At 39.8% G+C, this 27894-nt stretch overlaps 2 protein-coding genes across 2 annotated transcripts in view; one reads left to right on the top strand and one right to left on the bottom strand.

Moving 5' to 3' along the window:
• CFAP43 (cilia and flagella associated protein 43) overlaps positions 1–23698 on the top strand; it is a gene marked incomplete at its 5' end in the record, with an annotated part of 103662 nt that extends 79964 nt beyond the window's left edge. Inside the window, 14 exons of the mRNA XM_080694860.1 lie at positions 267–356; positions 611–691; positions 1455–1580; positions 5054–5173; positions 6993–7100; positions 9273–9359; positions 10278–10366; positions 11219–11432; positions 13287–13399; positions 15009–15168; positions 21072–21236; positions 22291–22371; positions 22991–23144; positions 23285–23698. Coding sequence (XP_080550986.1) covers positions 267–356; positions 611–691; positions 1455–1580; positions 5054–5173; positions 6993–7100; positions 9273–9359; positions 10278–10366; positions 11219–11432; positions 13287–13399; positions 15009–15168; positions 21072–21236; positions 22291–22371; positions 22991–23144; positions 23285–23451 — 1755 coding nt within the window. The 3' untranslated portion in view covers positions 23452–23698. The remainder of the gene's footprint in view (positions 1–266; positions 357–610; positions 692–1454; positions 1581–5053; positions 5174–6992; positions 7101–9272; positions 9360–10277; positions 10367–11218; positions 11433–13286; positions 13400–15008; positions 15169–21071; positions 21237–22290; positions 22372–22990; positions 23145–23284) is intronic.
• Positions 23699–23829: 131 nt separating this feature from the next.
• On the bottom strand, positions 23830–25967 carry SFR1 (SWI5 dependent homologous recombination repair protein 1; the record flags this gene model as incomplete). The annotated part of the gene is made up of 3 exons (XM_080694859.1): positions 25854–25967; positions 24996–25400; positions 23830–24018 (listed from the first exon to the last, which is right to left on the bottom strand). Exons 1-3 carry the CDS (start codon positions 25944–25946, stop codon positions 23830–23832), a joined length of 687 nt encoding a protein of 228 aa, XP_080550985.1. The 5' UTR covers positions 25947–25967.
• Between the last annotated feature and the right edge of the window lie 1927 nt (positions 25968–27894).

Raw genomic sequence — 27894 nt, 5'->3', positions numbered from 1 at the left:
TTTAAATCTTTTAAGAAGCCGGGCGTGGTGGCGTACGCTTGTAATCCCCGCGCTTGGGAGGCGGAGACAGGAAGACCGCACAGGTTCGAAGACAGCCTCTCTGGCTTAAGAGACCCTGTTCCCAAATAAAAATATAAAATAGGTCTGGGAGTGTAGCCCGGAGGTAGAAGGGTTTCCAGGAACCCCAGTACCACAAAAAAATAAAATAAAATAAAATAAATAAATCTTATAAGAATGATAGCAAGAAACAATTTTTTCTCTTTCAGATTACAGCTCATAAACATGTTACTTCCTGGCAAAAAGCCAAAACAGAATTGGTGACGACCCATGAAGCAGAGCGATGGCTTCATTTACAGGTACATAGTTTTGCTCAAACAGAATCTAAGAGCCTCTTTTCTTCGGGGATACTTATATTCCATTATAGAAGGACATCGTATTTGTCATGGTCCAGAGACCACTCAGGTCTCAGTTGGCTTCCTCCTGTTCTCTCTTCTATACCACTGCCGCCTTCCCCAGTCCTAAGTGCAGACACTCATGTGTGGGCAAGGGGGAGATGCCCCTTGTGTGGCATCTGCCTCAGCTGCCCTCTCTGATCCTCCCTCCTTCCCAGGGTCTTGACATTAGGAAGAGAGCCCTGATGGACATGATGGGAGGTGTTCTGGAAGTCAAGAAGGAAGACATTTTGAGAATGGTAAGATTTCTAGCCATCCTTGCAGAATAAAAATTTGCCTTTATTCTATATGATTTGTTTTAGAAATTCTACAACAACACATATTAGACAGTCTTGTAATAACATACCACAGTAGGCAAATAAGAAATCTGCCTTTCATTCACACAAAAAAGTAAATGAATGGACACACAGAATTAGCCATAGTGCTCTTGGTCCCTGCCAAAGGCAGGGGCCACTTCAACTGGAATTGTCCAGTTACACCTGGAGGTATTTTCTTTGAAACCTGACATAGGTGTTCCTGGAGTGCAGGTGTAGCTCTAGATAGAAAGATGCCAGTGCACACCGCTTGAATATGTTGCCTAAGAGTTGGGGTATATCCCAAACTTCCCCCCTCACCAAGTCACAGAAAAAAACACTTGAAATGCTGTTCATATCCTTTAGTCAATGTGTCAGGCTGTTGTCCTTGCCAACATGAAGGGCTACACCCTTTCAAAGAGGTTTTTGTGGGGAGAGGGGGTGAGATTTACTGGTGATTAAACCCAGGGGCATTCTCCTCCAAGCTATACATTTAGCTCTTTTTATTTTTTGTTTTGAAATAGGGTCTCACTAAGTTGCTGAGGCGGACCTGCAATCTCCTTGTCAGAGCTCCCTATGTACTGGAATTATAGACATGAGCCACTCTGCCCTGCTTAACTGCCAGCCTAGCTCTGAGCTTCTACTGTCCTGCTACATTTATACTTGCACTCAAGTGCATGGCTTTTTTTTTTTTTTTTAATGTCTTCAGGTGATCCCTCAACCTGCTTTCATGGCCAAACCCGATGCCGTGTGGACTGAAGAAGAAAGGAAACAATTCAAAGATTATGAGAAAAAAGTCAAGGAGTTAAATGAAGAAAGAGACAAGTATAGAAAGGTCAGAAGAACCAGAACTTAATACAACTTATCGTTTTTTTGGTTTCAACATCTTTCAAATATTCTTTTTAAAATTTTTCTCAGTCTCTTTAATGTTTAAAGAATGGTGCTTCAACTTAAGTTCTCTTGAGAATTTCTCACTTAGAAAAGTGGTAGGAGATGAATGTAAAGAGTTAGAACAAATTAAAATGAAAAGAACTAGCAGTGGTTTAAAAAAGGTTCTTAGTGATTTCAACAATCCCCACATTGTGACCATTCCCTGGGCCTGTTCATTCTCTAGATGTTTAATGAACATCTGTCCTGGCACCTGCAAGTTACCACGAGGGGTTGCTCTACCCATCTACAGCTATTTGAGTTCAGCGATACTTTTGATTGATGTGCTCTCGAGAAAAAATTTCAGAAAAATAATAATGTGATTATATATTTTGCACAGTTCTCATTTTAAGTTTTTGCAATGTGGTTTTGTTTTTGTTTTTGTTTTCTTCCAGAACTGGGAATAGAACCCAGGGACACAGGGGCATTTTACCTCTAAGCTATACCCCCGGTCCTATTTTTTTTGGGGGGGGTGGTACTGGGGATGAAACCCAGGGGCATTCTACCTCCAAGTTACACCCCCAGTCCTATTTTTTTTAATCTTTATTTTGAAACAGGGTCTAACTGAGTTGCAAAGGGCTTCACTAAGTAGCCGAGGCTGTCCTCAAATGACAATCTTCCAGTCTTAGCTTTCCAAATGCTGGGATTACAAGTGCATGCCACAAGCCCTGGCTCTGTATTTATTTATTTATTTATTTATTTATTTATTTATTTATTTATTTATTTTGGTGGTACTGGGGTTCCTGGAAGCCATTCTACCTCCGGGCTACACTCCCAGACCCATTTTTACATTTTTATTTGGAAACAGGGTCTCCTAAGCCAGCACACGCGGCTGGCTTCGAACCTGCGCGATCCTCCTGTCTCTGCCTCCCAAGCGCGGGGATTACAAGTGTGCGCCACCACGCCCGGCTTTTTATTTTTTTGAAACAGGGTCTCACTGAGTTGCGAAGGGCCTCACCAAGTAGCTGAGGCTATTCGCGAACCGCGATCCTCCAGTCTCTGCCTCCAAATGCTAGGATTACAAGCGTGTGCCACCACACGCCACCATACCTGGCTGTTTCTGCTTTTTATATCCTCCCATCACAAAGAAACATTCCCACATTAACATTGCTTACATTTCTTCTAGAGATGTAAAAGATGATGGCGTATACAACCAAATAAGTAGTGTTTATTCTATGAAGGAAGTACAATCACACTGTCATTCGAGACCAGATGGCTTGCTAGCTTTCTTGTGGCTGTATCTCATGAGCAAGTTGTTTGAAACTATTGTTAACCTGTCTATATTTTTATTCACAGCAGTTCTGACTTGCATTTTAACCTAAGATAGCACTTAGCTAAAAGCCCAATTCTGTAATCCCAGAAAAAGTAAAGATTTTAAGGAATTACGAAATATGGATCCCTAAGGGATAAAGGGTGGTGACCATTCCGCTGTGTTTGTGCGTTTTATGTTTGAAAATACTTTCCAGACTACACCCTCACTTCCCTGGCTCCTTCGTCATACTCCCCTGTGGCCCCACTTTCCTCTCAATCCCCCACTCAATGTCTCCGCTTGATTTATTTCAGCATTCTGCCTTCTCCCCACCTGCATGCATGCAGTGGATAAAGAAAAACTTGGAGTTGCGCCCCGAGTTAATGACCTTCGTCTCAGCTGGGTCTGCAGAGCTGCTCAGCGATGCTATTCTATCCCTCTCCCCACCTCCGCCCCCAGCCTGGTTCTCACAGTGGAATAAGAATCTGCATCACTTGGGGATCTTGTTTAAAATGCAGACTCCTACTCCACCTTGGCCCTCCTGTCCTGTCCTGGGAGGACCCTGAGATTCCACACATCCAACAAGACCCTTGGAGGTGCCATTGCCACCAGCTAGTGGATCACACTGGGCGTGGCAGGATCCTAGAGGACCATGTCACACCTGCTCCTTTGGCCTCACACTTTCAACCCCTGAGCCCTTCAACTCACTTGCCTTGTTTACTATTTCACTGGGAGAAAAGAAGTAAGGACAAGAGATTTTTCTACCACGGCATCCTGCACGGAATCAATGGAGTCCTACTGCCTTTCTCTTTGTCATGGATGAGATGGCCTTAGGGCCACTCAGGGTTGCTCCTCTCCCTATGAACAGGACACCATCCATCTCATCCACTCGCCCCCTTTTCCTGCGCCCTTGTATTTTCTTTTTCTACTGGATTTTTTTCCATCAGCATAGACACAAGCCATAATCTTATACTTCTTATAAGATGTACACATCTTATGTATCTCTTATCTTATTAAAAATAATGCCTTGAAGGGGATACTGGAGTTTTTTCTATTATTAAGATTTGGGGGTTAGACTGATTTTATTCCAAAGAAAAAGATCTAGTTCCCTTGAACCCACTTTCCTCTCAATCCCCCACTCAGTCTCTGCTCCTCTTCATATCAAAACTCAAAAACATTTGTTCACTGTCTCCAATTTCTCTCAATTTATCCAATTTTTCTTTCTTTTTATTATTATGGAAAATGTCAAGCATATATGAAAGTAGAGAACAGTATAATGAGCCCTTATCTGACTAACAGTTATCTACTCATGGCCAATCTTGTTTATTTTATATCTTCATCTTCTTCCCTAACTCTAGATTACTTTTTAAATAATATAAAAATTAAATATAAAATATATAACTTTAAAAAGCTGGGCGTGGTGATATATGCTTGTAATCCCTGCACTTGGGAGGCAGAGACAGGAGGATCGTTCAGGTTTGAAGCCAGCCTTGCTGGCTTAAGAGACCTGTTTCCAAATAATATATATATATATATATATATATATACACACACATATATATATGTCTGGGAGTATAGCCTGGAGGTAGAAGAGTTTCCAGGAACCCCAGTACCACAAATATATATATATATATATATATTTATATATATATATATCAGTAAATATATATATATATATATAAAAATATATATATATTTATATATATATATATATATCAGTAAAAATATTAAAAGTCCATGAAAAAGTATTCAAAGCTTGAAAAAAAAAACCAAGAATTTTTTGGCTAACTCATGTGTCTAGAAATTGTTATTGTATATAGCAAATCAGAGTTTGCTGCAACTTGTTTTTCTAGGCCTACTTCTGGCTGTATCATTTAGCCATCATTAGTGATTTTTATACATCTGCCCCCCTTTCCCAATGTAATCTTTTTAAAGCAAAACTCCCAGACACGGTATCTTAAACAGATCCAAGTGGAGCATCTCTGGTTGAAGGAGCAGTGGACATGGAACCGCTGGCAAGCTCCACCTTCCTCCTGCCCCTCCCTTGCAGCAAAAATGCACATACAGTGTACATTTAATTAACAAGCATTTAATTTGCCCAAACATTAACTTCACTATTGCCTTCCTTTCAGTCGTTAGAAGCAGAATTGAAGAAACTTCAAAACTCTGTTCAAGAAAGCACACAGAACTTTGATGAACACCTAAAAAGACTCTTTGAAAAGAGAGTGAAGGCAGAGATGGTTATCAACCAGGTAGAGAAAGTCTTCTCTCCTTTGTCTTGTTCTCCAGAGACCAACACTACCTGATGCCAAAATCCTGCAAGCCCAGGTCCCAGGGTCCCTCTCCAGCCTTGTGGTGTGCCTTCTCCCCTTGCCGCACTTCCTCTTCCCATGCCTTGACAAATAGCTGCTTTGGGGGGAGGGAGGAGAAGGCTTCCTTCTGGGAGGTGGGGGGGTAGGTGGGATGCTAAATGAGGGCTTAAAGGATTTCTCCCAGTGATAAAATATTCTAAAGTTGATTGTGGTGATACTTCCACAACTCTGTGACTATTCTCAAAACCATTGAGTTACACGCTACACACAATGAATTATATAAGTATATGAATTATACTTCAATAAAGCTGCCATTAAAAAAAGCAGATATACTTAGAACACCTAGTTTTACAAGAAAATAAAACCATCTGACTACTGACTAATATCCAAACGACTTGGGAACCAATCTCATAATGTCATCTTTAAATAAGACCATTTAAGATTCAAAGATGAAAATAATTACAATTAATTAAAACTCATTAGATTCAAATTTATGAGTTTCTGATTTTTAAAAGGAAAAATTCCAATCAATCACCTTCAAAAATGACAACTAATTCATTGTCTAAAAACTGATGGAAAAATTAAGTACTTATTCTACCTTTCTTATATGAACTGTACCACTAGGTAACTGAGCAGTAGGTAAGTAGGATCCTCCTACTCCCTTTTTTGTTTATTTGTTTTTTGGTGGTACTGGGGATGGAACACTTCTACCTCTGGGCTACACTCCCAGACCTATTTTATATTCTATTTGGAAACAGGGTCTCTTAAGCCAGTGAGGCTGGCTTCGAACCTGCGCGATCCTCCTGTCTCCACCCCCTAGCGCGGGGATTACAAGCATGCCCCACCACGCCAGGCCTTTCTACTCCTTTTATGACAGTGTTTCAACTAATAAACAGACACAGACTATTATGACTATTACCATTTTTCAACTCTCAGTGTGATTTATTGACCTGGGTGTTGAGTATCTACAGCTATGATCATCATGTAAAGACAACCAGATATTGTGTGTCTCCTGGTCAAAGAACACACTATCACCTACAGCCCTGCCCAAAGGATTAAACCTAAATCTGAGAAGCCCTCCAGATGCAGCTGTAATTCTGAGGAAATAGGATCTAGGAACCTGGTGAGCTACACCACAAGTGTACAGTGGGTAAAGCCCAGACCAGGGGAAATGACAGGCTATGGGTTACAAATGAATCGTGAGGGAAAGAAAGGGATAGAAGGAGACATGAAGATTATAGGAGATTTAGGAGACATGTATATAGTCTATAATGTAGACTATACACTACCATTTACTACTATAATGTAGTGCCTAGGTATACACATTTGAGATAAACTACAGAGAAACACAGGTAGCTGTTACTGTTAAAAAAAAAAATCAAGGCAGTGGTTAGTACTGGGATGGGGATTTTGATAGGAATTCCTAGACACAGCTTCTGTGGTGGCAAAGTTCTATTTATTGAGTTGAGTGGTGATAAGAAGAATGTTGACCTTTATAATAATTCATTAAACTGTACATTCATGCCATGTATTTTTCTGTATATGTGCTTTACCTTATCATAAAACGATAAAAGGTAAAATAACCAAGGAGTTACTATAACAATCTATTCACTTTTAATTTAAATTATTTCTCTTATTTATATGTCATAAAATTTTTTGATTAGAGCCAAGTCTGATAACTATTAACTGAAAGTCCTTTCTCGGGTAAAAGTATTGACCACCACTTTCCTACCCTGGCCTTCTTTTTAATATTCTACAGGAGGAACTGAAAATAAATAACCTAGTGTTCTCTTTACTGTTGGATGAAGAATTACACTCCAGAGAATTGTTCCTGAATAACTACCTGGCAAGGAAGCAGGAGGAAAAAGTTAGTATTGCACCCACGTTTAGTTCCAGGGTTTCCTGACAGCAGTGCCCTTGTTCAGCAAGAGCTTCCACATCTAGACCTTCCCTTTCCTCCTTCCTTCCTTCCTTCCTTCCTTCCTTCCTTCTTTCCTTCCTTCCTTCCTTCCTGTCTCCCTTCCTTTCTTTCCTTCTGCCATTCCTACTTGACTGTGTACATCCCTGGGCTCCCTATCTGAGACTTTGTTCCATGGCTAGGTGAAAGAACCCATTCCAATCATTTAATAAAATTATGTGATTATGAGTTCGCAATCATTTAGTCAAAAGAACTATGAAAGTCAGGCATAGTGGTGCATGCTTGTAATTTGAGTACTTGGGAGGCTGAGACAGGAGGATCGCAGGTTCAAGGCCAGCCTCAGCAACTTAGTGAAGCCCTCTATAATTTAGTGAGACTCTGTTTCACAATAAAAGAAAAAAAAATAAGACCTGGGGTATGGCTCAGAGGTAGAATGCCCCTGGGTTCAATCCCAAGTAACACACACACACACACACACACACACACACACACACACACACACACAGCTGTGAGGCTTCTGTATAGCATGTGGATTATAGATTGGAGTCACATACTTTCATGGTTGAAAGCACCAGCTTTTAATCACTGACCGGCTGTGGAATCTTGCATGAGGCATAGAACCCTTTAAGCTACTTGCCATTCTTTAGGGAGTATTGTTCTAGTACTGGGGATTAAACTCAGGGCCTCATGCAGGTTAGGTAAATGCTCTGCCTTTGAGTTAAATCCCCAGCCATTTTTATCTTATTTTGAGACTGAGTCTCTTTAAGTTGCCCACAATGGCCTTAATATTCTTAAGTTTTACTAAACATGGAAGCAATGGGTTAGTTCATAGAATAAAAAACTGTCATAATCTTAAAACTATCTAAATATAAACATAAGTAAATATAGTTTATTAAAAAGATGACACACACAAAATGCTTATTGCATAAAAAGTTTCAACAGACCAGTCTTTACTAGTAGTATAATAATGGCCACTTGTGAATGCATGACCTGTATGATAACTGGTACATGTACTTATATCTAAGAGTCTATCCTTAGATTCTTGTGTGTGGGGGGTGGTGGTACTGGGGATGGAACCCTTCTACCTCCGGGCTACACTCCCAGACCTATTTTATATTTTTATTTGGAAACAGGGTCTCTAAAGCCAGTGAGGCTGGCTTCGAACCTGTGCGATCCTCCTGTCTGCGCCTCCCAAGCATGGGGATTACAAGCGTGCGCCACCACTCCCGTTATCCTTAGATTTTTAAAGCATATGCAAAGAACTCTCTAAAGACATTCCTCCTCAGAGAGACCTTGCAAGGTACTTCTTTCACAGACAGAAGATTGTCTTAGAGGAGCTGGTATTATGTCTGAGTAACTGCTAGTGTGTAATAGAGCAGGAGCTAGAGATGCAGACATAGGTGAAGACCACACGCAGATGAGAATAAGCAGAAGCTACCCACCCATGGCTTGCATAGCAAGGGCGCCGGCCACCAGATCTCCAAAGCAGGCAGAGAAAGTGAGTGGGAAAACTGTTCAGCAAAGCAAGGAGGGCTCAGGTACACCCTGACTGGAAGTTGTTGGCTTGGGCAAACCAATTAGAAGCAGAGCAACCTATAGGTTTAGAGAACATATTTGGCGTTCTCTGGATGGTCGTAAGTTAGAAATGTGCACAAAAACTAGAGAAGCTAACAATTACTGACCAGGCCCTGACATCTTAGTGGAAATCACTGCAAAGGTTTTGGTTTAGCTGTTCAGCTGGTGCTGAAAGGTTGTGGGAAAGAGTTCTGTTTTTATATATGGTCTGGCCATTGTCCATATTCAGTCTCTCAGAACCCGGGTCCATTAGACTCCCAAGCCTCCCTTTCCTTGTCCACACCACCCTGCCAAGAACATAGTGTGCTCCACAGACACGGTGTCATTCAATACAGAACTGGCTAGCCTTAGGAACAGGCGACCAGATATTTGGTCTTTCTGAGTCTCCAGCTGGCTTACTTCCTTCTATACATGTTTTCTATAATGGATACTCCACCGACACACTTAATCTTGTCCTAGAACATTTCCTATTCTCTTTAGAACTCTCATATGCTTTTATCCTGAAAAGTCTCCAATTTCAATGTACTGTTCCTACCTCCATTACAGAGCCAGACAGCAGAAGCCATCCAGAAGTCTAAAGAAGACCTTGATGTGTACAAAGAGAACTATGACAACTTACTGGCAGAAGACAAGGTGAGAGCCACTGTGTCACCCACTGATGATGCAGTCGGGTTGTAGTTCCCAGGACTAGGGGAAGCTGAATGGCACATAACTTAATTTCCATGTAGACTTTTCTCCCACCCTGATTCCCAGTTATGAGTGAACTTCATTCTATTCCATTATGTATTTCTGAAAATCCGTGCATGAAATGAATTATTGTTAACTTCTATGGTCTTCTATGGTCTACTTTCTCTTATTAGAAAAAAAGAAAACTCTAGGGTTTTTCAAACTTTAGGTTAAAGACTCCATTGTTTGGTTTTGAAATCAATTTAGGAGACCTGACAGCAGTTTTGTAATGGAAAAAGGGGGGGGGGGATAGAATAGCATAGAGAAGTCAAAATAGCTGGGCATAGTGGCAATGCCTGAAATCCCGGTACTTGGGAGACTGAGATGGGAAGATAACAAGTTCAAGGTCAGCCTTAGCAACTTAGCAAGACCCTGTCTCAAAATTTAAAAAAAGGAATGGGGGTGCAGCTCAATGGAAGAGTTCCCCCTGGGTTCAATCCCCAGTACCACAAAAACAAATAGGAGAGAGAGGGAGAGGGAGAGGGAGAGAGAGAGGGAGAGGAAGAAGGAAGGGGGAGGGGGAGGGGAGGGGAGAGGGAGAGAAGACAAAACAGAGCAGAAGGGAAGGGGATAGAATAGAAAAGAGCAAAGTAATTTGCCTGCTTTGTGAGTAAATATTTACTTCTATGACATATTATACGAGATAACATTCTTAATACACCTATGTATGTCCTATTCAAAACAAATCTTCTCCCAGTTAATGGTCACCCTCTACAACTTCATATAGAAGGTTTTCATAAATTTTTAAAAGCAAAGTGGTACAACCTGTATGTTGAAGAATATCACCAACTAAAAAGTTTCTGGCGATGATGTGTTTGTCCTTAGGTTTTGGATCGCAGCTTTAAAAAGGAATTTTCTGATATTCCCAGTCATCAGGTGGATGTGCTCTACAAACTTTTTAAACGCCGGCCAAAGTTAGTTTCTCCTTTGCTATTATGTTTCTGAGAAAATGCCTGTAAATAAAGAGAATTATAAGAGTTCACCTATTTTTCTCCCAATTAGAAATAATATAACTGAATTTAAGTGAATACCTTTGTCTTGATCATAGTTCCTCATTTTTTGAGGTTATGCCTGTATATGTATATGTATATGTATATGTATATGTATATGTGTACATATATATATATATATATATATATATATATATATATATAATTTTTTTGGTGGTGGTACTGGGGATGGAGCCCATGGGCCTTCTTCCTCCAGGCTACACTCCCAGACCTATTTTATATTTTATTTGGAAACAGGGTCTCTTAAGCCAGCAAAGCTGGCTTCAAACCTGCGCGAGCCTCCTGTCTTAGCCTCCCAAGTGCAGGGATTACAAGCATGAGCCCCCCCCCCCACATTTGCCTATATATATGTAACATGACTACTCCAAGAGGATCTCAGAAGATGTCTCAGACAGACCCAGGGGAGCCCCACACTTTTGGGGCTACTGTAATACATATCTGCCTGCTTGTAATACATAGAAGGATGACAGTTCCCAGAACAGGCAAAGTGCCAGAGCTGACTGCAGTTAGGGATGTCTCTAGTCCATCCCAGAGTCATGTCTGGAGACCCAGAAAGTGTGGAAGAAGGTTCTAGGTGGGTGCTTCTATTTTTGGAATAATCTATCCACCAGTTCTCAAATGCCAAAGAAAAATAATTGCCATCCAATATATCATGCCTATGCTAAGTGTTCTGTTATTTAACATTGATTGATTGATTGATTGATTGTGTGTGTGTGTGTGTGTGAAATATTGATCAACTTTTCTTGATAATCCCAGGGTTCACAAACAGAAAATGCAATCAGAAATAGCCAGTACTGTTCCTTTTGGAGAGCGACCAGGATCTGGCAAGTTGAATAAGGAAAATTTTGCTCAGTTAATGAAATCCATGGAAGAGTTGGATAACATTAGTAACATGCCAGAAGGCTTGGATCCGCTGGTATGGGATCATTTCTGTGCAACCAGACGAGCAAAAGTGGAAAATGAGTATAAAGTATGTATTATCATTTCAATTTTATTTTTAGCATACTAATATCAACTATATAGTTACACTGCTCAGGGCATCCAGAAAAGCTAGTTATCAAGGTTTTCCTGCCGGGCGTGGTGGCGCACGCTTGTAATCCTCGCGCTTGGGAGGCAGAGACAGGAGGATCGCGTAGGTTCGAAGCCAGCCGCGCGCGCTGGCTTAGGAGACCCTGTTTCCAAATATAAAATGTAAAAAGAGGTCTGGGAGTGTAGCCCGGAGGTAGAAGGGCTTCCAGGAACCCCAGTACCACCAAAAAAAAAAAACAAAAAAACAAGGTTTTCCTGATAGGGTAGCAGATGGCAATATTAATAAAATAATGAAATAAGATATTAACTTTGGTGCCATTGAGGGCCTCCTGCAGGTCTGTGCCTGTAGACTCACATGGTCCAAAACAGTGGCCACTAACAACATGTGGCTATTGTCCATTTGAAATAAATGTGACCAGTCCTAAGTGTTGTGCATGAAAAAATATACACAGATTTAGAAGACTTTGTATGAAAGAAAAAAAAATGGAAAATGCCTCATTAATATTTTTCACTTTGATTATAGATTGAAAAGACAATACTTTTGCTAGATTGTATTTACTGAAATATACTAGGCCGGGCGTGGTGGCACACACTTGTAATCCCAGCATCCGGGAGGCTGAGACAGGAGGATTGCGGTTCGCGGACAGCCTCAGCTACTTCTTAGGCCCTTTGCAACTCAGTGAAACCCTGTTTCCAAATAAAAAAAATAGGGCTAAGGATGTAGCTCGGAGGTAGAATGGCCCTGGGTTCCATCCCCAGTGCCACAAAAAATAAATAAATAAAACTAAAATTTAGGGGCTGGGGGTGTAGCTCAGAGGTACATGTCCCTGGGTTCCATCCCCAGTACTACCAAAAAAAAAAAAAAAAAAAGAAAGAAAGAAAGAGAGAGCGAGAGAGAGAAAAGAAAAGAAAAAGAAGTATAGTATAATATATACTATATTTCTAGTGTAATTAAGTTCATCTTTTTCATGTTACTTTTGGTGGTGCATGCTTATAATCCCAGTACCTGGGAGGCTGAGACAGGAGGATTACAGGTTTGAGTCCAGCCTTAGAACTACTTAGTGAGGCCCTCTGCAATATAGCAAGACCCTGTTTCAAAACATAGAATTAAAAAATAAAGGGCTGGGGATATAGTTTGGAGGTATAATGGCCCTACCTCCAAGGGTTCAGTCCCCAGTACCATAAAAAATAATAAAGTAGCTACTACAAATTTTAAACGTACACATGTGTCTCATGTTATGTTTCTGTTGGACAGCACTGAGATACTGATCTCATTTGGCATAGATTATAAATACATTTAGCTCATCAGTTTTGTTAGTATAGAAAAAAAAATACTAACAAAAATGTGGCAAAGGGTAAAAATGTGTCAGCATGTTTATTTGGAAAGAGAACCCTTCCTCTGGCTCTCTCTTGTCCACTCCCTGCCTCTCCTCCCCAAACCCCCTAAACTCAGTACCACATGGATCAGGCTGGAATATATTCATTCAGCTATCAGTGGTTATTTTATAATTTCACCTAAGTCAATGGAAACCAATCTCAAATTAAGATATAAAAATATTCTAGCTACTTGCCTACTTGATTTTCAGCAAAAAGCCAACTTAATACTCTTCAAATTTTTCCTGGCACGTGCAGTGCACGTTTTACACACCTCTTATTGCATCACGTCAGGGATTTAAATTCTTATTTATCTCTTAGATGGGCTTGTTGAGATTTTATAACAAGAAAATTTAAAATGTGTAATTACTGAAGTCGAAACTCCGCGTGTACTGAGATGCTCGCGGTTGGGTTTCTCCAGGTGAAGCAGAAAGCAGCTGGCTTAATGGAAATGATGGCGTTTGTCCGGAGGAGAGTTGAGGACGACGAAAAGCTGCAGCAGGAGATCGAGCGAGTGTACCAAGAGCTGGTCCTGTAATTTAAACCTTTCACTCAGCTGTTCCTCTTCAGGGTCTGAGCTGGATTTCCTCCCCTGCCCCTTGGGGAGATTGCCTGTTGAGCGATAGGTCCATAGCTGTCACAGGCCGGGCCTTGATCCCTCTTGATCCCAGAGCTGCATTGAAAACTTCTACTTGAGCCTGTGTGGTGCCACACTCCTGCAATCCCAGTACTTGGGAGGCCGAAACAGGAGGATCTCAGTTCCAGGACAGCCTCAGCAATTTAGCCAGACCCTGTTTCAAAATAAAAAACCTTAGTGAGATCCTATGGTATAACTCAGAGGTAGACTGCCCTGGGTTCAATCTTCAGTTAAATTAAAAAAATCTACTTGTAAGAGTACATTTTGTCACGTAAGATTTGTTTCAGGAGCCGGGCGTGGTGGCGCACGCTTGTAATCCCAGCATTCGGGAGGCTGAGACCGTAGGATCGCGGTTTGCGGACAGCCTCAGCTACTTAAATTAGTGAGGCCCTCTGCAACTCAGTGAGACCCTGTTTCAAAATAAAGAATAAAAATAATAGGACAGGGGGTGTAACTCGGATGTCAAACGCCCCTGGGTTCCATCCCCAGACCCGAAAAAAAAAAAAAAAAAAAAAAAAAAGATTTGTTTCAGGATAGAATTTGCCGCTTGTTGCTTTGTTCTTAATGCAAAGAAGTTTTAGAAAAAACTTAGGATCTCTCTCTTCTACATAAAAATATAAAGAATCTGTCTCTACCAGTTAAGTATTTTGGAACTTAAGCTATATAATAAGCTGTGTGGAACATTCAATGGATGTCCAAGCCACTCCCATGTAGATACCTACCAGCTGCATGTTCTACTTCAGAGGAAAGTATAGGTTTTTACTGAGTGATTTATATATTCTTTTCAAGACTCTGTTTTGAAAAGTCTGGATTTATAGCCATGTGGATAAACATATCTCCAGTGTTCTCAAATTCATCATTCTATATCATTTTCAGATAGAATATGAATTTTGCAGAAATAAACTTAGTAGCATATAATTAAATATTGTTATATAGCATCAAATCAATAAATAAGGTCAGAACTTTAATAGACTTGACGTTTGGCAACATCTCTATTTCCTTCATTTTTACTTTATTTTTTATTGCAGCCAAAATTGTACCATCTTTCCTTAATTCTAAAGTAAAGTTTGAGCGCCAGGTGTGGTGGCGCAGGCTTGTAATCCCCGCGCTTGGGAGGCAGAGACAGGAGAATCACACAGGTTCAAAGTCAGCTGCGCTGGCTTAAGAGACCCTGTTTCCAAATAAAAAGTATAAAACAGGTCTGGGGGTGTAGCCCGGAGGTAGAAGGGCTTCCAGAAACCCCAGTACCACCAAAAAATAAAAAAATAAAGTTTGATAAATGTATTTTTGTCCATACTATTCTCTGAGCAACCCAGTTATAATTCCAAGTCAGTAAAATGAGATATTGGAGGAACTTGTAGGAAAGCTCATCACTGGGAAAATATTCTTCATATTAATCTCTAAGGTGTTTTCCTTAAACTAATTTCAATTATATAATCTCAGATAATAGGTGAAATATGAAATATAAATGTATTACAACTTCCTTTGAAATAATTTTCAATTTAGATTACAGGAAGACAAAGCAAAATTCCAGTTAAATTTGACAATCCAGATTCTTCTTAAACAAGGACAAGTAGAACTGGAGAATTTCCAGCTACTTCTGGAGTATTCTGATGCAATTCTCATCAATAAGAACATAATCGAAGACTTGAATTCTGTGATTCGGGTAAATATTGTTTTAAAAGAGAAAAAGGACAACCTATTGCCTTTTGTATTAGGCATTTTACATTATTCTTTCATTTTCACGATAAGTAATTTACTTTGGTTAACTCAGCAGTTCCTAATGTCAGCTGCACATTAGAATCACCTGAAGACCTTTAGAGATGGAGCTCAGATCTCATCTCCAGGCCTGTGTATTTTTTTAAAGCTCCCTAGATAGAGATATAGTCAAAATATTTAAAATATAAATATAATATGTATTATGTATTTTAATTACAGGATTTAATAAATTGATATTAGGTATATATTAAATATAATACAATAGGTAATTATCAATTGAAATTAAATATATAGTCAAAGATATAGAAAATTCAGAACCATGGAGTTAAATGTTCACTCTGATAAGCCATAGTTTATTCATTGTTTATATAATTTTCATTATACAGTCCTTTTACTTTATGGATTGTTGGTAATAATGGCTCTGATTATAGTTTTGACTGTAGACATTTGAGTCTTCTTTTTTTAAATCTACCTAAAGGTTTGCCAATTTTGTTAATTTTTTTCAAAGAACCAATTTTTGGTTTTACTGATTGTTTTCTCATTTTCTATCATATGTATTTTTGTTCTAATCTTATTAGTGTTTTTGATGGCCTCAGGTTAGTTTGTTCTTTTTCTAATGCCCTAAGCTATACAGTTAAGATTACTGCTGCCAGGTCTGCCTTCTTTTTCAATCTAAGTGTTTATAGCTATGAATTCCCTCTCAACACTGCTTTTGATGCATAAGTTGGAGTATGCTATTTTAATTTTTCTTCAAGATATTTTCTAATATTATATTTTGATGTTTTCTTTAGATTATTAGTTATTTGATGTGCTATTAAATTTCCACATATTTGAAGATTTTCCAGTTTCTCCTTTTGTTTTTGACTTCTAGTTTCATTCTGTTGTGATCAGAGCAAATACTTTGTATAATTTCAGTTTTCTTTTATTGAGACTTGTTTTATGACCTAACATATAGTCTACTCTGCAGACTGTCCCATGGTTACTTAGGATGTACATTTTGCTGTCATTAAATGATGTGTTCTGTGTTGTCTAATTATGTCTAACTGGTTTATGGTGTTCAAATTTTCTACTTCTTACTGATCATCTGTATACTTATTCTACCCATTACTGAAAGTGGGATATTGAAGTCTTCAAATTGTGGAACTATTTCTCCTTCAGTTCTATTCATTTTGGCTTCATATATTTTGGGGCTCCTTTCCTAAATGCATTTATGATTGTTATGTCTTTTTGATGGACTGACCCTTTACAAGTGTATAATGTCCTTTTTTGTTTCTTGTGGCAACTTTTGTCTTGATATGAGTGTAGCCACCCAGCTCTTTTGGTTACAGTCTGCACGAAATATGGTTTTCCATCCTTTTACTTTCAAACTATTTTGAGTCTATTCTAGATGGAATATCTTTGGATCATGGTGTTTTAAAAATCTATTCTGCCTGTCCCTGCTGTTTAATTGCAGGATTTAATTAATTGATATTAAAGAAATTCTGATAAAGAGCTTCCATTGGATGTTTCTCTGTATCCTATATTTTTGGTTCTTTAATCCCTCCATCACTCTTTTTTTCGTACATAGTTGATTTAAGGGCACTACAAAAATCCTTTCTCATTTCCTTTTTCTATGTACTTCTCAGTTATTTTGTTAGTGGTTTCCTTGGAGACTAGTTGACATCCCAACTTCATAACGAGTTTGAATTAGTGCCAATGTAACTTCAATAATATACAAAATTCAGTTTCTATAAAGCTTTTTTCCCCAATTGTTGTAATTTATATCTTTTCATAATATGACTATTAGTATAGCTTTGCGACAGTTTTTGTTTTGGGTAATGGGGATTGAATCCGGGGGCATTCTGTCTCTAAACTACACCCCAAGCCCTTTTTATTTTTATTTTGAAACAGGGTCACATTGCTGAGGCTGACTTCAAACCTGTGATTCTCCTGTTTTAGCCTCCCAAGTACTAGGATTACAGACATTTGTCACCATTGTCTTCATTTTTGAAAGATGATTTTTCTAAATCTAGAATTCTTGGTTGACAATTTTCCCCCTTATCTTCCTTTTTTTCTTTTGGTATGTGTGTATGTGTGTGTGCATGTGTGAGAGTGCAAACAAGCATGCTTGTGCTACTAGGGATTGAACCCAAGGACATTCTACCTCTGAGCTACACCCCAATCCTATTTTATTTTCATTTATTCATTTATTTATTTATTCATTTTGGCAGCACAAGGGATGAAACCCAGGGGTATTCTTCCTCTGAACTATACTCCCAGCCCTATATATATATTTTTAAACAGGGTCCCATTACATTGCAGAAGGCCTAAATAGCTAAGACTGGAAACAAACCTGAGACCCTCCTTTCTCAGCCTCCCAAGTACTGGGATTACAAGTGTGTGCCACCACACCTGGCTCTATTTTGAAACAGTGTCTTGGTAGGCAGATGAGAGTCTACTTGCTGAGGCTGTCTTTCCATCCTCCTGTCTCATCCTCCCAAATACCAGGATCACAGGTGTGCACCACCATGCCCAGCTCATTCTCTTTTCCTTTCTTGCTTCTACCCTAGGAGTAAATGGTTTGGGTTTGGTTTTCCTATTTTTTTTCTTTAGCCTTCTACCAGGCAAAATCATCTTTTTCTTCTGGCTTGCTGCTCTTCTTTCAGGGGCTGAACGCTTTTATTCTATGAGGGAAACGGGCCTGGGCTTTGTGCCTTTCCCAGAGTGCTGGTCCCTGTCCCTCTCCAGGCCTGCACTTCCAAAGTAGATTTCCATGCTGTTCCCTACCTCTCTGGGAAACACATGATGGAGGTCTGCAGAAATGGGCCTGCAGGTGGGCATGGGCCTTTTTGTTTCTGGCCCCCGTGTAGTCCACATTGGCCTTAGCAGTGCATTAAAAACTTTGAATTCTTCACAACTTCATTAATGATGCCAGGCACAGCTCCTTTCTGCATACTGTTACAAATCAGTTAGAGCTTACATTTTATTTCTTCTTAGATGATTCTCTCAAAAATTGGCACTCTGATTTTGTAGCTTATATGGATTTTTCCTGACATAAAGCCAAAATTAATTTTCAGATTTGTTGATTAATTGAATGCAAAAGGAAGAGTAGGATAAAAAATAACTACTAAAACTTAAGGTTGAGCAATTGGGTATGTGGTGGTGTCGCTGACTGACCAGGGAAAGACTGAGGAGTTGTAGCTTTGGCTGGGGGCATAAGGTAAAGAGTTGATCATTGTTAAGATGCCTATAGAACACCCCAAAGGAAATGCCAAGTTTGTCGTTCAGGGCAGAGATATAAACTGTGCTCTCTCTATATATAAATCACATATATTATCATCCCATATGGGCTTTCACATAGCTAGCTACATATAAAAACACTAAGCCATGAAGCCAGGTGTGATGGTACACCCTTATAATCCCTGCTCCTTGGGAGGCTGAGGCAGGAGGATTTTAAGATCCAGGCTGGCCTTGGCAAGTTATCAAGACCTTTGTCTCAAAATAAAAATAGAAAGGGCTGGGAATATAACTCAGTGATGAGCACCCTAGGTGAAATCCTCAGTATCACAACAAAACAAAAAAACTAACCCATGAGATTGCTTGAGCCTGCCTAGAAACTGTGGACCAATATAAAGGGAATTTGGATCTGCACCCAAAATTCAACTCTGAAATTTTTAGCAGAAAAAGGAACAAATAAGGAGACAGAGAAGCTTTTGTTAAAGTTGGAGGAAAACTAGAAACATGAGAAGCTCCTGGAGGAGGGAGTTGTGCCGTCTACTTTGCAAAAGTAGTCTTGGCGGAGGGTTGGGAAGGAACTAAATTGGCAATAGGTCAATAATATGAAATGGATCCCAATAGCAACTAGATCCCTATAGTAATTCTTCCCATTGTATCAACCAAAATGTCACCCAGGGCAACACATTCCTGTCCCCCAGCCCCACTGAGAAACAGCGTTCTAGAAATATGTTTGAACTTTAGATTTGGAGCTATGGATGACCAGATCAATGGTAAGACTATGGAAGCTGAGTGGCTGATGTACAGTTGAGAAAAGGTCATTAAAAGTAAGAAATCCAGGGATTTAAGAGGCCAATGTATGATCAAAAGATGAAAATAATATAGCAAAGAGTAGAAGATAGTGTAGTCTGGGGGCATGAGCTTTAAAATACAAAATTTTGCCCGGTGTAGTGGTGTACTTGTAATCCCAGTACTTGGAAGGCTGAGACAGGAGGATCTCAGATTTGTGGACAGCCTCGGTTACTTAGTGAGGCCCTCCACAACTTAAAGAGACCCTGTATCAAAATAAAGAATAAAAAACAGGGCTGGGATGTAACTCAGGGGTAGAGTACCCCTGGGTTCCATCCTCACACCACAAAAAAAATAAAAGCAAATTGTGTGTGTGTGTGTGTGAGAGAGAGAGAGGGGGGGGGAGGGAAGGAGGGAGGAGGGAGGGAGGGGGAGAGAATAAGAATTGAACCCAGGGGTACTCTACCTCTGAGCTACACCCTCAGTCTTTTTTTTTTTTTTCTTAAATTTTTAAAACAGGATCTAACTTAAGACCTCACTAAATAACAGCAGCCTGGTCATAAGCCTGTGATCCTTCTGTCTCAGCCTCCCAAATTCTGGGATTACAAGTGTGCCCTATCACACTTGGCATATATATTTTAGAAACAATGGTTTCTTTACTAGCAATCTTATAACAAGTTCATAAAACATAATTCAAAGTGAAGTGCAAAACTGCTAGGTATTAAAAGTCATTTCTTTTAAAACTTTTTTCTTTTCCATTAACTACCAGATATTGTTGTGCCTAACTGCCTTAACTATAATCCTTCATCCACAGCATCAAGTGGGAGGACAAGGAATAGGTTTTCAAATGCATTACAGGTTGGTAGACTAGATGACAAAAGGAGTTCCTCTTATCCCTTGACATCTAAAGTAAACTGGCTCTATTATTAAATGCTTCTGATAATCTCCTGCACTTGGCAATTGTTATGCTTCATAGTGCTCAGATTTTTTTTTTTTTTTTTGTGATACTAGGGTTCCTGGAAGCCCTTCTACCTCCAGAATACACTCCCAGACCTATTTATTTTTTATTTGGAAACAGGGTCTCTTAAGCCAGCAAGGCTGGCTCCGAACCAGCGCCATCCTCCTGTCTCCGCCTCCCAAGCGCGAGGATTACAAGCGTGCACCACCACGCCCGGCCCCGGCTAGTCATTTTTAATATTTGCTTTTTTTTTTTTTTTAATGGTACTGGGAATGGAACTCAGGGGCATTCTACCTCCAAGCTACACACTCAACCCTATTTTTTACTCTCCATTTATTTTTATTTTTATTTTTTGGTGGTACTGGGGTTCCTGGAAGCCCTTTTACCTCCGGGCTACACTCCCAGACCTATTTTATATTTTTGAAACAGGGTCTCTTACGCCAGTGTGGCTGGCTTCAGCCTGCGCAATCCTCCTGTCTCCGCCTCCCAAGCGCAGGGATTACAGCGTGTGCCACCACGTCCAGCTTATTCTGCATTTCTTAAAAAGCAGGTAAGAGGCTGAATGTGGTGGCACACATTTAATCCCAGTACATGGGAGGCTGAGACAGGAGGATCGCACAGGTTTGAAGCCAGCCTCAGCTACCTAGTGAGGATCTTAGCAACTTAGTGAGACCCTGTTTCCAAATAAAACATTAAAAAAAAAAAAAATAGATCTGCAAGTATAGCCTGGAGGTAGAAAGCCCCTGGGTTTCATTCTCAGTACCACCAAAAAAAAAAAAAAAAAGAATTCTTTGATAAAAGTGTTTTCTGAAAATAACATTCAGCTTCAAATATTCTATAATTCTGTATGTAAAATTACTCTACCAATATCAAATGTACTTTTTTTTAAGACTCAAGGACAAAAGAAAATTGCTAGTATGATGGAAAGCAAAGATGTACACAAAGGAATTTATCAGATTGAGTGGGAACATAAGAAAATGGAAATGGAAATGGAAGACCTAAATCAGAAGGCTTGGGATATTCAGATGCTGTTTTTCTCAAGAGATCGCCAAAAGGCAAGTTTTCCGAGGGGGGTATATTGTGATACTGAGGATTTAGCCCAGGGACAATCTACCTCTTAGCTACACCCCCAGCTATACTTTTTTTTTAGAAAAAGGGGTCTAAGTTTGCTGGAGCTGGCCCTGCATTTGCAATCCTCCAGTCTCACCTCCTAAGTACTGGGATTATAGCTATAGGCTTGTATTACATGCCTGACTCCCTACAGTTTTAATTTTATTTGCTAATGTATTAATTTGTAAAACCAGAAGTGTTCACAATATCAAACATACTTTTTGCATTGGAGATTGAACCCAGGGGTGTTCCACCTCCTAGCTACATATACCACCACTATTTTTTAGGAAGTCTCTAGTTAAATTGCTCAGGCTGACCTCGAACCTGTGATCCTCATCTCAGTCTCCCAAGTACTGGGATTACAAGCCTGTACCATCATGCCCAGCAGTGTCATCTAACTCAACTTTCCAAATCATTTCCCACTGTTCCTCTTACTTATTAGTATTCTCAAACCAGATTACCATTTTCCAAGAGTCTACCTCTGCAACCTTTACTCATTTGAATATATATATATATATTTTGGTACAACCCAAATCTATGTTTACTGAGGTTTAAATGTCATCGCCTCATACAGCTTTTCTTGATTTCCCAAGCCTGGAGATCTATCACAAATCACCTTTGAATTTGCACAACACTTTATGTATCTTCTAGCAACTATATCCCTATGCTGTCTTGTTCTTGAAGGATAGGGTGTGTCTTTGTATCTCCCTAATATATTTCACTAGAATGCTGTTAATATGGGACCCAAGTGAGAATTTAATACATGTTTGGTGAGTTGAATGAATGAATGAAAAGAAAAACTCTAGGCACTTGTAATAGTATATGGCTGAGTACACTGATGGCTGACTTTAAGTAAACATTATGGTACCAAAGTCAAGTCAATCTTGCATAGATATTTGCTATGCAAAACAATTTTCAAAACTAAAATAATCTCTATAAAGTTATCTATTGAACAAAAGATAAACATCCTTACATTTTTGTGGATTTTTTCTCTTACAGTACCTAAATGAACCAAACTATGAGACTCTGATTGCTCTTCAGATTGGAATAATGGAGCAAACTATAGAGGTTTTAGATAAGGTAAGTCTCAAAAGATTTTGATCAATATGAAAAAAGTCATGAATCATTTTAAAAAATATTAGTGTTTCAATCATGAATTCACACAGAACCTAACAAAACCTTGGTCATTTACTGGTTTTCATATTATAACTAGAGGTCCCTGAATAGTATCTTTACAAGTTACAGCCAATGGCATAGACTAAAGTACTCTTTTAGATATTAGAATTAACCTCTGGGGACATACAGAATAAAGTGAATTTCCTATTTCACATTGGGTTGACTTATGTAAGAGAAGTGATTATCTTTCCTTGGCATTGTCTTATAAATGAAAAACAAGTACTTAATTTTGATTATATACCATATGTAAGATGGAAATAAAGTAATCTCACACTCTTTAAAAGTATTTCCTTTTTGTGAATATACAAATTTTCTTCTGTAGTCATTACCATACTACTCTACCTTTCAAAAAATAATTTAACTGTCTTTTACAGACATGGTATGTCTATTACACACAGGCACTAGGGATATGGTGTAAGATGTTATCTTAATGATGGTAATAAATTTTAAATATGGAAATAATGTCTTTATAATTTTTTCTCAAAATGACCTTTATGGGGTTTCATGGAAATAAAAATTTCAGACCCACAAAAAGAATGTTGAGAACTGCAAAAAACTACTCAAGAAACTGGGAAGGCTCAGCAATCAAAGAGATGTAGCAAATTATACTCTAAGTTGTAATCTACGAGAAGAGCTGGTAGCTGTCTCAGAAAGACAAGACATCTGCAATGCAATGGGTAAGCTTTTTTACTTTAATCAACCGCAGGTTCTTTAAAAATAATTGGTATTCCTGAAATCTTACAGCTTACTAGCTTCGTCTTAGAAAGTGCTGGTAATAACCCAAAACTAATTCTTTTTTCCTTCACTTCTGGGATAGGGACTACTCTGACTTGTGAAAAGATTGCCAAAGAACGATATAAAAACATGATGCAACAACAGAAGCTGACAAATATTTCAAAACAACAAGCTGAACAGATTTTAATACTACAAGCAGAAGTTGAAAGATTAAGGATGAAAACCTTTCCTGCTCTTGTTCAAATGTAAAAGGCTATCAGGAAATACAAGGGCAAATCAATAACTCAAAACATTATTTCATTTGGGGCAAAAACATTTTTTTGTTGTTGTTCATACTGGGAAATTTAAGTAGAGTCACTTCTTAGTTGTATGTTTTTCACAGAAATTATTAAATTTAGCCTTAGTCAACAGATTTTTGTCCTGCAGGAATAAATGTGTAAAATATTAGGATTATTTTTGTTCAAGAACAAGATTTTAAGCCGGAAAGTACTCAAGCTGCCCTAAACTGATGTTCAACAAGATACCTTCCTCTAAGCCTAATGGTATATACCTTCCCTTTAAAATTAAAAACAAGTATTTTTCATTAGGTTGTCATTCTCAAAGACATTTTAAAGAAAACACTATGAATTAAAGGCCTGTAAATTCCTCCTCACTTCTGTTGTAGTGCAGCAAATTATCATCTAACCCATAGTAATCTATCAACTGAGTAAGGCTTAGTTTCTTCTCTTCGGACAAAGCAGACTGCAACTCATAAAGCAGCAGCTGGCTACAGTTTCTCCACTTCTTTGTTAACAGCTGTAACTCAGACAGGTCATTCTGAAACGAGAAAAAAAAAAAAAAAGAATGTATGTCAATAACTAGATAGTCATGCTATTTTAATTTCATCAGCCAGTAATGTGAAGGTTCAAAGGCAAGCAGTGCCTGAAATGATTGGGACTTATACTTAGGAAAAGAATATGATTTCTGTGGCTCTTCTGTTTGGTCCAAGTCCTGGGCCAACATTACCCTCAGGAAAAAAATCAAATCATTAAACCAGAGAGTAATACAGGTTTTTTATATTACAGCTGTACTTTTAAAATATGATCTTCCACTTAATTTTTCTGTGAGCCCAAAACTGTTCCAAAAATAATAATATACTAAGTAAATTTTTTAAATTTAATATCTCATATATAAGCCATTTAAAAAAATCCTAAAACTTCAAGGGAACAAATGATACATGTTATTCCATCATTTATTCCACATGGCTGGGGAAGGAGGAGGTATTACATATGCAGGAATTATTCAGGTAATAGAGGCAACTCCTTCCAAGTGCCCAGATTCTGTTTAAGTCAACATATCTATGTTGAAATCTGAAAACTAATATATATTTGTTTTCTCAAACAAAATGCCTCCAACATTTTAATTCCTTAGTGGGGACACAAGTCATTACTAAAAATATTTTTTACTGTACTGTGTCTATTAGTTTTATTCATTGCCAATTTCTATTCCCATTGTATTTACAGCTAACATTTGATATTTCTAATATTGTTACGGGCTGGAAACTAGAAAAAAAAATGCTTCAACTACAGATTAAATGAAAGCGAGGACTTTAAAGTTTTATCTATTATTTATAGGCCTTTTCCCTTCAGCTCTAAATCTATGACTTATATTTTAATTAAAGCTGTTGGAAGCCAGGCTTTTGAGTATTTGGCTTGATGTCTATTATGCCAACATAATTTCTTATATTTGAAATGACTTTCCTGAAATTTATGTCAAAATTTAAAATCATGCAATGGTTCTTAAATTCTTCTCACCTTTGATCTATACATTTTGACTAGTTTTAACCTCCGAAGAAGGTCTTCTTTCTTCTGTACCTGCTTCATCAATTTTGCTTTTTCTTCACTTAATTCTTGTTTAAGCTTCTCATTCACAAAATCACTTTGAAGACCACTGCTCGACCCGGTATCGAGAGATTTAGATTCACATGCACTAATATTCTTGGTGTCTTTCGAAGAAGCATTTCCTTCAGATTCACTGTCCATGTGTTTAGAACTGTCGTGAAATTCCAAACAGTTTTCTTCTGATGAAGATGCTGGTTTCTCTGAAAAGGCCTGATCAAGTTCTTCGTTCTCTATCTTAAGGCGTTTTACTACACTGCAATAGGAATTAAGTGAAGATCTTGTTTTCCTTAATTGTTCGTTAAGTGCTGCACTCAAAGGCTGAAAAGGGCACAAGACATTAAAGATATTAATTAAAAAAACATTCTTGATGCAAATAAGTCTACTAGAAATGAAAGCCTTTCGTTTCTAATGGTAGGTACCACTAGATGGCTTTCTGACTCCATATATTTAAAGTAAGCATCACAAAACCTCTATTTCCCAGATGTTCCATTAGTTTTATTTTCTTTTTACCTAAGTAAAACAGCATTGAAAACACTTATCCCAGAAATAAGGAACATCTGTTCAACAATTAGCATGATTCCGACACTAATTCTGGTGCCCTACAAATTAGACTGAGGAAAAGATCTTCCTAAAGATAATTCTGTACAGACTCAAAACAAACTTCCTCAGTGTGGAATGTTATAATAGCATGAAACTAAACAAAATGAACTGATTCAAGATGAGAATCTGGGTGTGTTTGTGTGTGGAGAAAGAGAACCAAGATTGTCATACTTGTTCGGAACTATCTGTACAGGGAGATGGTGAATTCCCACAGGACTGTGGAGTGCTAGGTAAAACCACAGATGAGTCTGATGAACTTTCCATCTCGGAAACGAAATCCTGGTTAACTTCTAAAAAAGAAAATAACCAAAAGAGAATAGAATTAGCCATACCTCTATACAGTCCTCAATTTTTGCCAAAAATTTTTTCATTAGTGCACAACACATCCTCAAGTAAGTTAGCAATTTCTTCAAATTACACAGTTTTTATTCATTCTTGCATTTTGCAGTTTCCCATTTACCTTTCCCCACAGGGGCTATCAGTATTTTTCTTTCAAGTATCTCAAAACCTCTCCTTTTGTTTTTAATCTCTAAAATTATAAAAATCTGTGTTTTAAAAGGGAAGGGGTATAACAATTTCAGTCAAAACAATACACACACACACACTATATATATATATATATATATACACACATACATACACATATATGAACATTTTTGAGGGGTGGAATCCAGGGACCTTCTGCCTTCAGGCTACACCCTCAACCCTAATTTTTTATTTGGAAACAGGGCCTCACTAAGTTGCTGAGGCTGGGTTCGAACCTGCGATCCTGTCTCAGCCTCCCAAGTACTGGGATTACAGGCGGGAGCCACCACACCCCGCTCATTTCGCTACATCTTGATAATTAAAGGCGAAATAGCGGTAATCGTGACTCCAAAATCATCATCAGGCCTGTCAGGCATCCGGAACCCGAAAAGCTGTGAACGAGTTACCCTCCAGGCCTGAGGCATAAGAAACACTGGAGGAAATAAATTAACACCAGGCTGCACCCTGCTTAAGTACCAAACAGTGGAAACGAGTCGATTTCCTCCATAACAAGCATCCGCGTCCAGCCGGGTACAAAGAGGCGGAGCCCCGCCTTCCCCCGCTGCGGCCCTCCAAAGGCGACCCCGGCCGCGGGAAGAGGGCTTTAGTGCACGGACAGCAGACGCCGGCAGCCCCGTTCGCAAACGCTTCCCTGCCGCAGATGACAATACCTTCGTCCGCCATCCTTGGAGCGCAGAGAAAGGGCGCGCCGCCGCCGCCGTCCACCAACACAGCACCGGGGTGGGGCCGCGCAAGAGGCGAGGAGACGCCAAGTCGGCTGCTTGCGCGCGCGGCCCCGCGGCGCCCAGAGCCCAAGAGCGGCGGCACTGCGCCTGCGCGGCTCTCACGTGAGGCAGCCGAGACGCGCGATTGGTGGGATTGACAGGCGGGCGCGCGCGGCCCCGCCCCGCGCCTGAGAGCGGCGGGAACGCGCGCGCGCCCGCGAGCCTCGCTCTGGCGGCGGAGGCGGGTGGGGCTGAGCGCGGAGCCGCGGGAGGATTCGGGCGGGAGCGCGCTTCCGGCCAGGCTCCCGCCGTCCCTTCCGGCCTGGCTGTCTGCGTGCCGCGCCGGGCCCCGCCCTCGCCAGCCTGGCAGCCTCCGCCGAGGCTTCCCCGTGGCGGGCAGGGCGGGAAGCGGCGCGGCTGGCGGCCCGTTAACCCCGCGGCCCGTAACGCTCGGAGGTGGAGTCCACAGACGGGCGGGTTGGGCGGCAACCCGCCTAGAGCCCCGCGCCCCGGGGGGCTCATCTCTGGCTCCTCCGCTTCCTGCCCCCCCCATCTTTTTTTTTTTTTTTTTTTTTTTTTTTGCCAAATCGGAGAGAAAATGTGTAGCCGGACGAGATGTGTTGCAGCGCAGTGCCTGCTTGAGACTGAAGATGGCGCTTGCCGAACCCCTGGCGGCGGCAGCATCTTTAGTCTGAAAACTCCCGGTTTCCGGTGTTGGTGAGGTTCCGTTGCTTCCCAACAACAAAGCAAAGCAACTCGGGTGGGGCGCTGGGTTTAGGGAAAGGCGGTTGAGTAACTTCTGAGTCAAGGGGAAGTTGGGAATTTTCAGAGGCTAGTGTTTTTGAAAGTTGACACTCTAGTAAAAAGTGATAACTCGAGTCCTAGGCAACCAGATGTAAATAAGATGAAGTCTATCTAATGCAGTGATAGGGAGCATAAATGTTGGGTTGAATTGTCTAGGT

This window comes from Muscardinus avellanarius (assembly GCF_963383645.1).
Source record: "Muscardinus avellanarius genome assembly, chromosome: 4".
Classification (NCBI taxonomy): domain Eukaryota; kingdom Metazoa; phylum Chordata; class Mammalia; order Rodentia; family Gliridae; genus Muscardinus; species Muscardinus avellanarius.
Note: the sequence above shows the minus strand (reverse complement) of the source record. Positions and strands in the feature narration are given on the sequence as shown.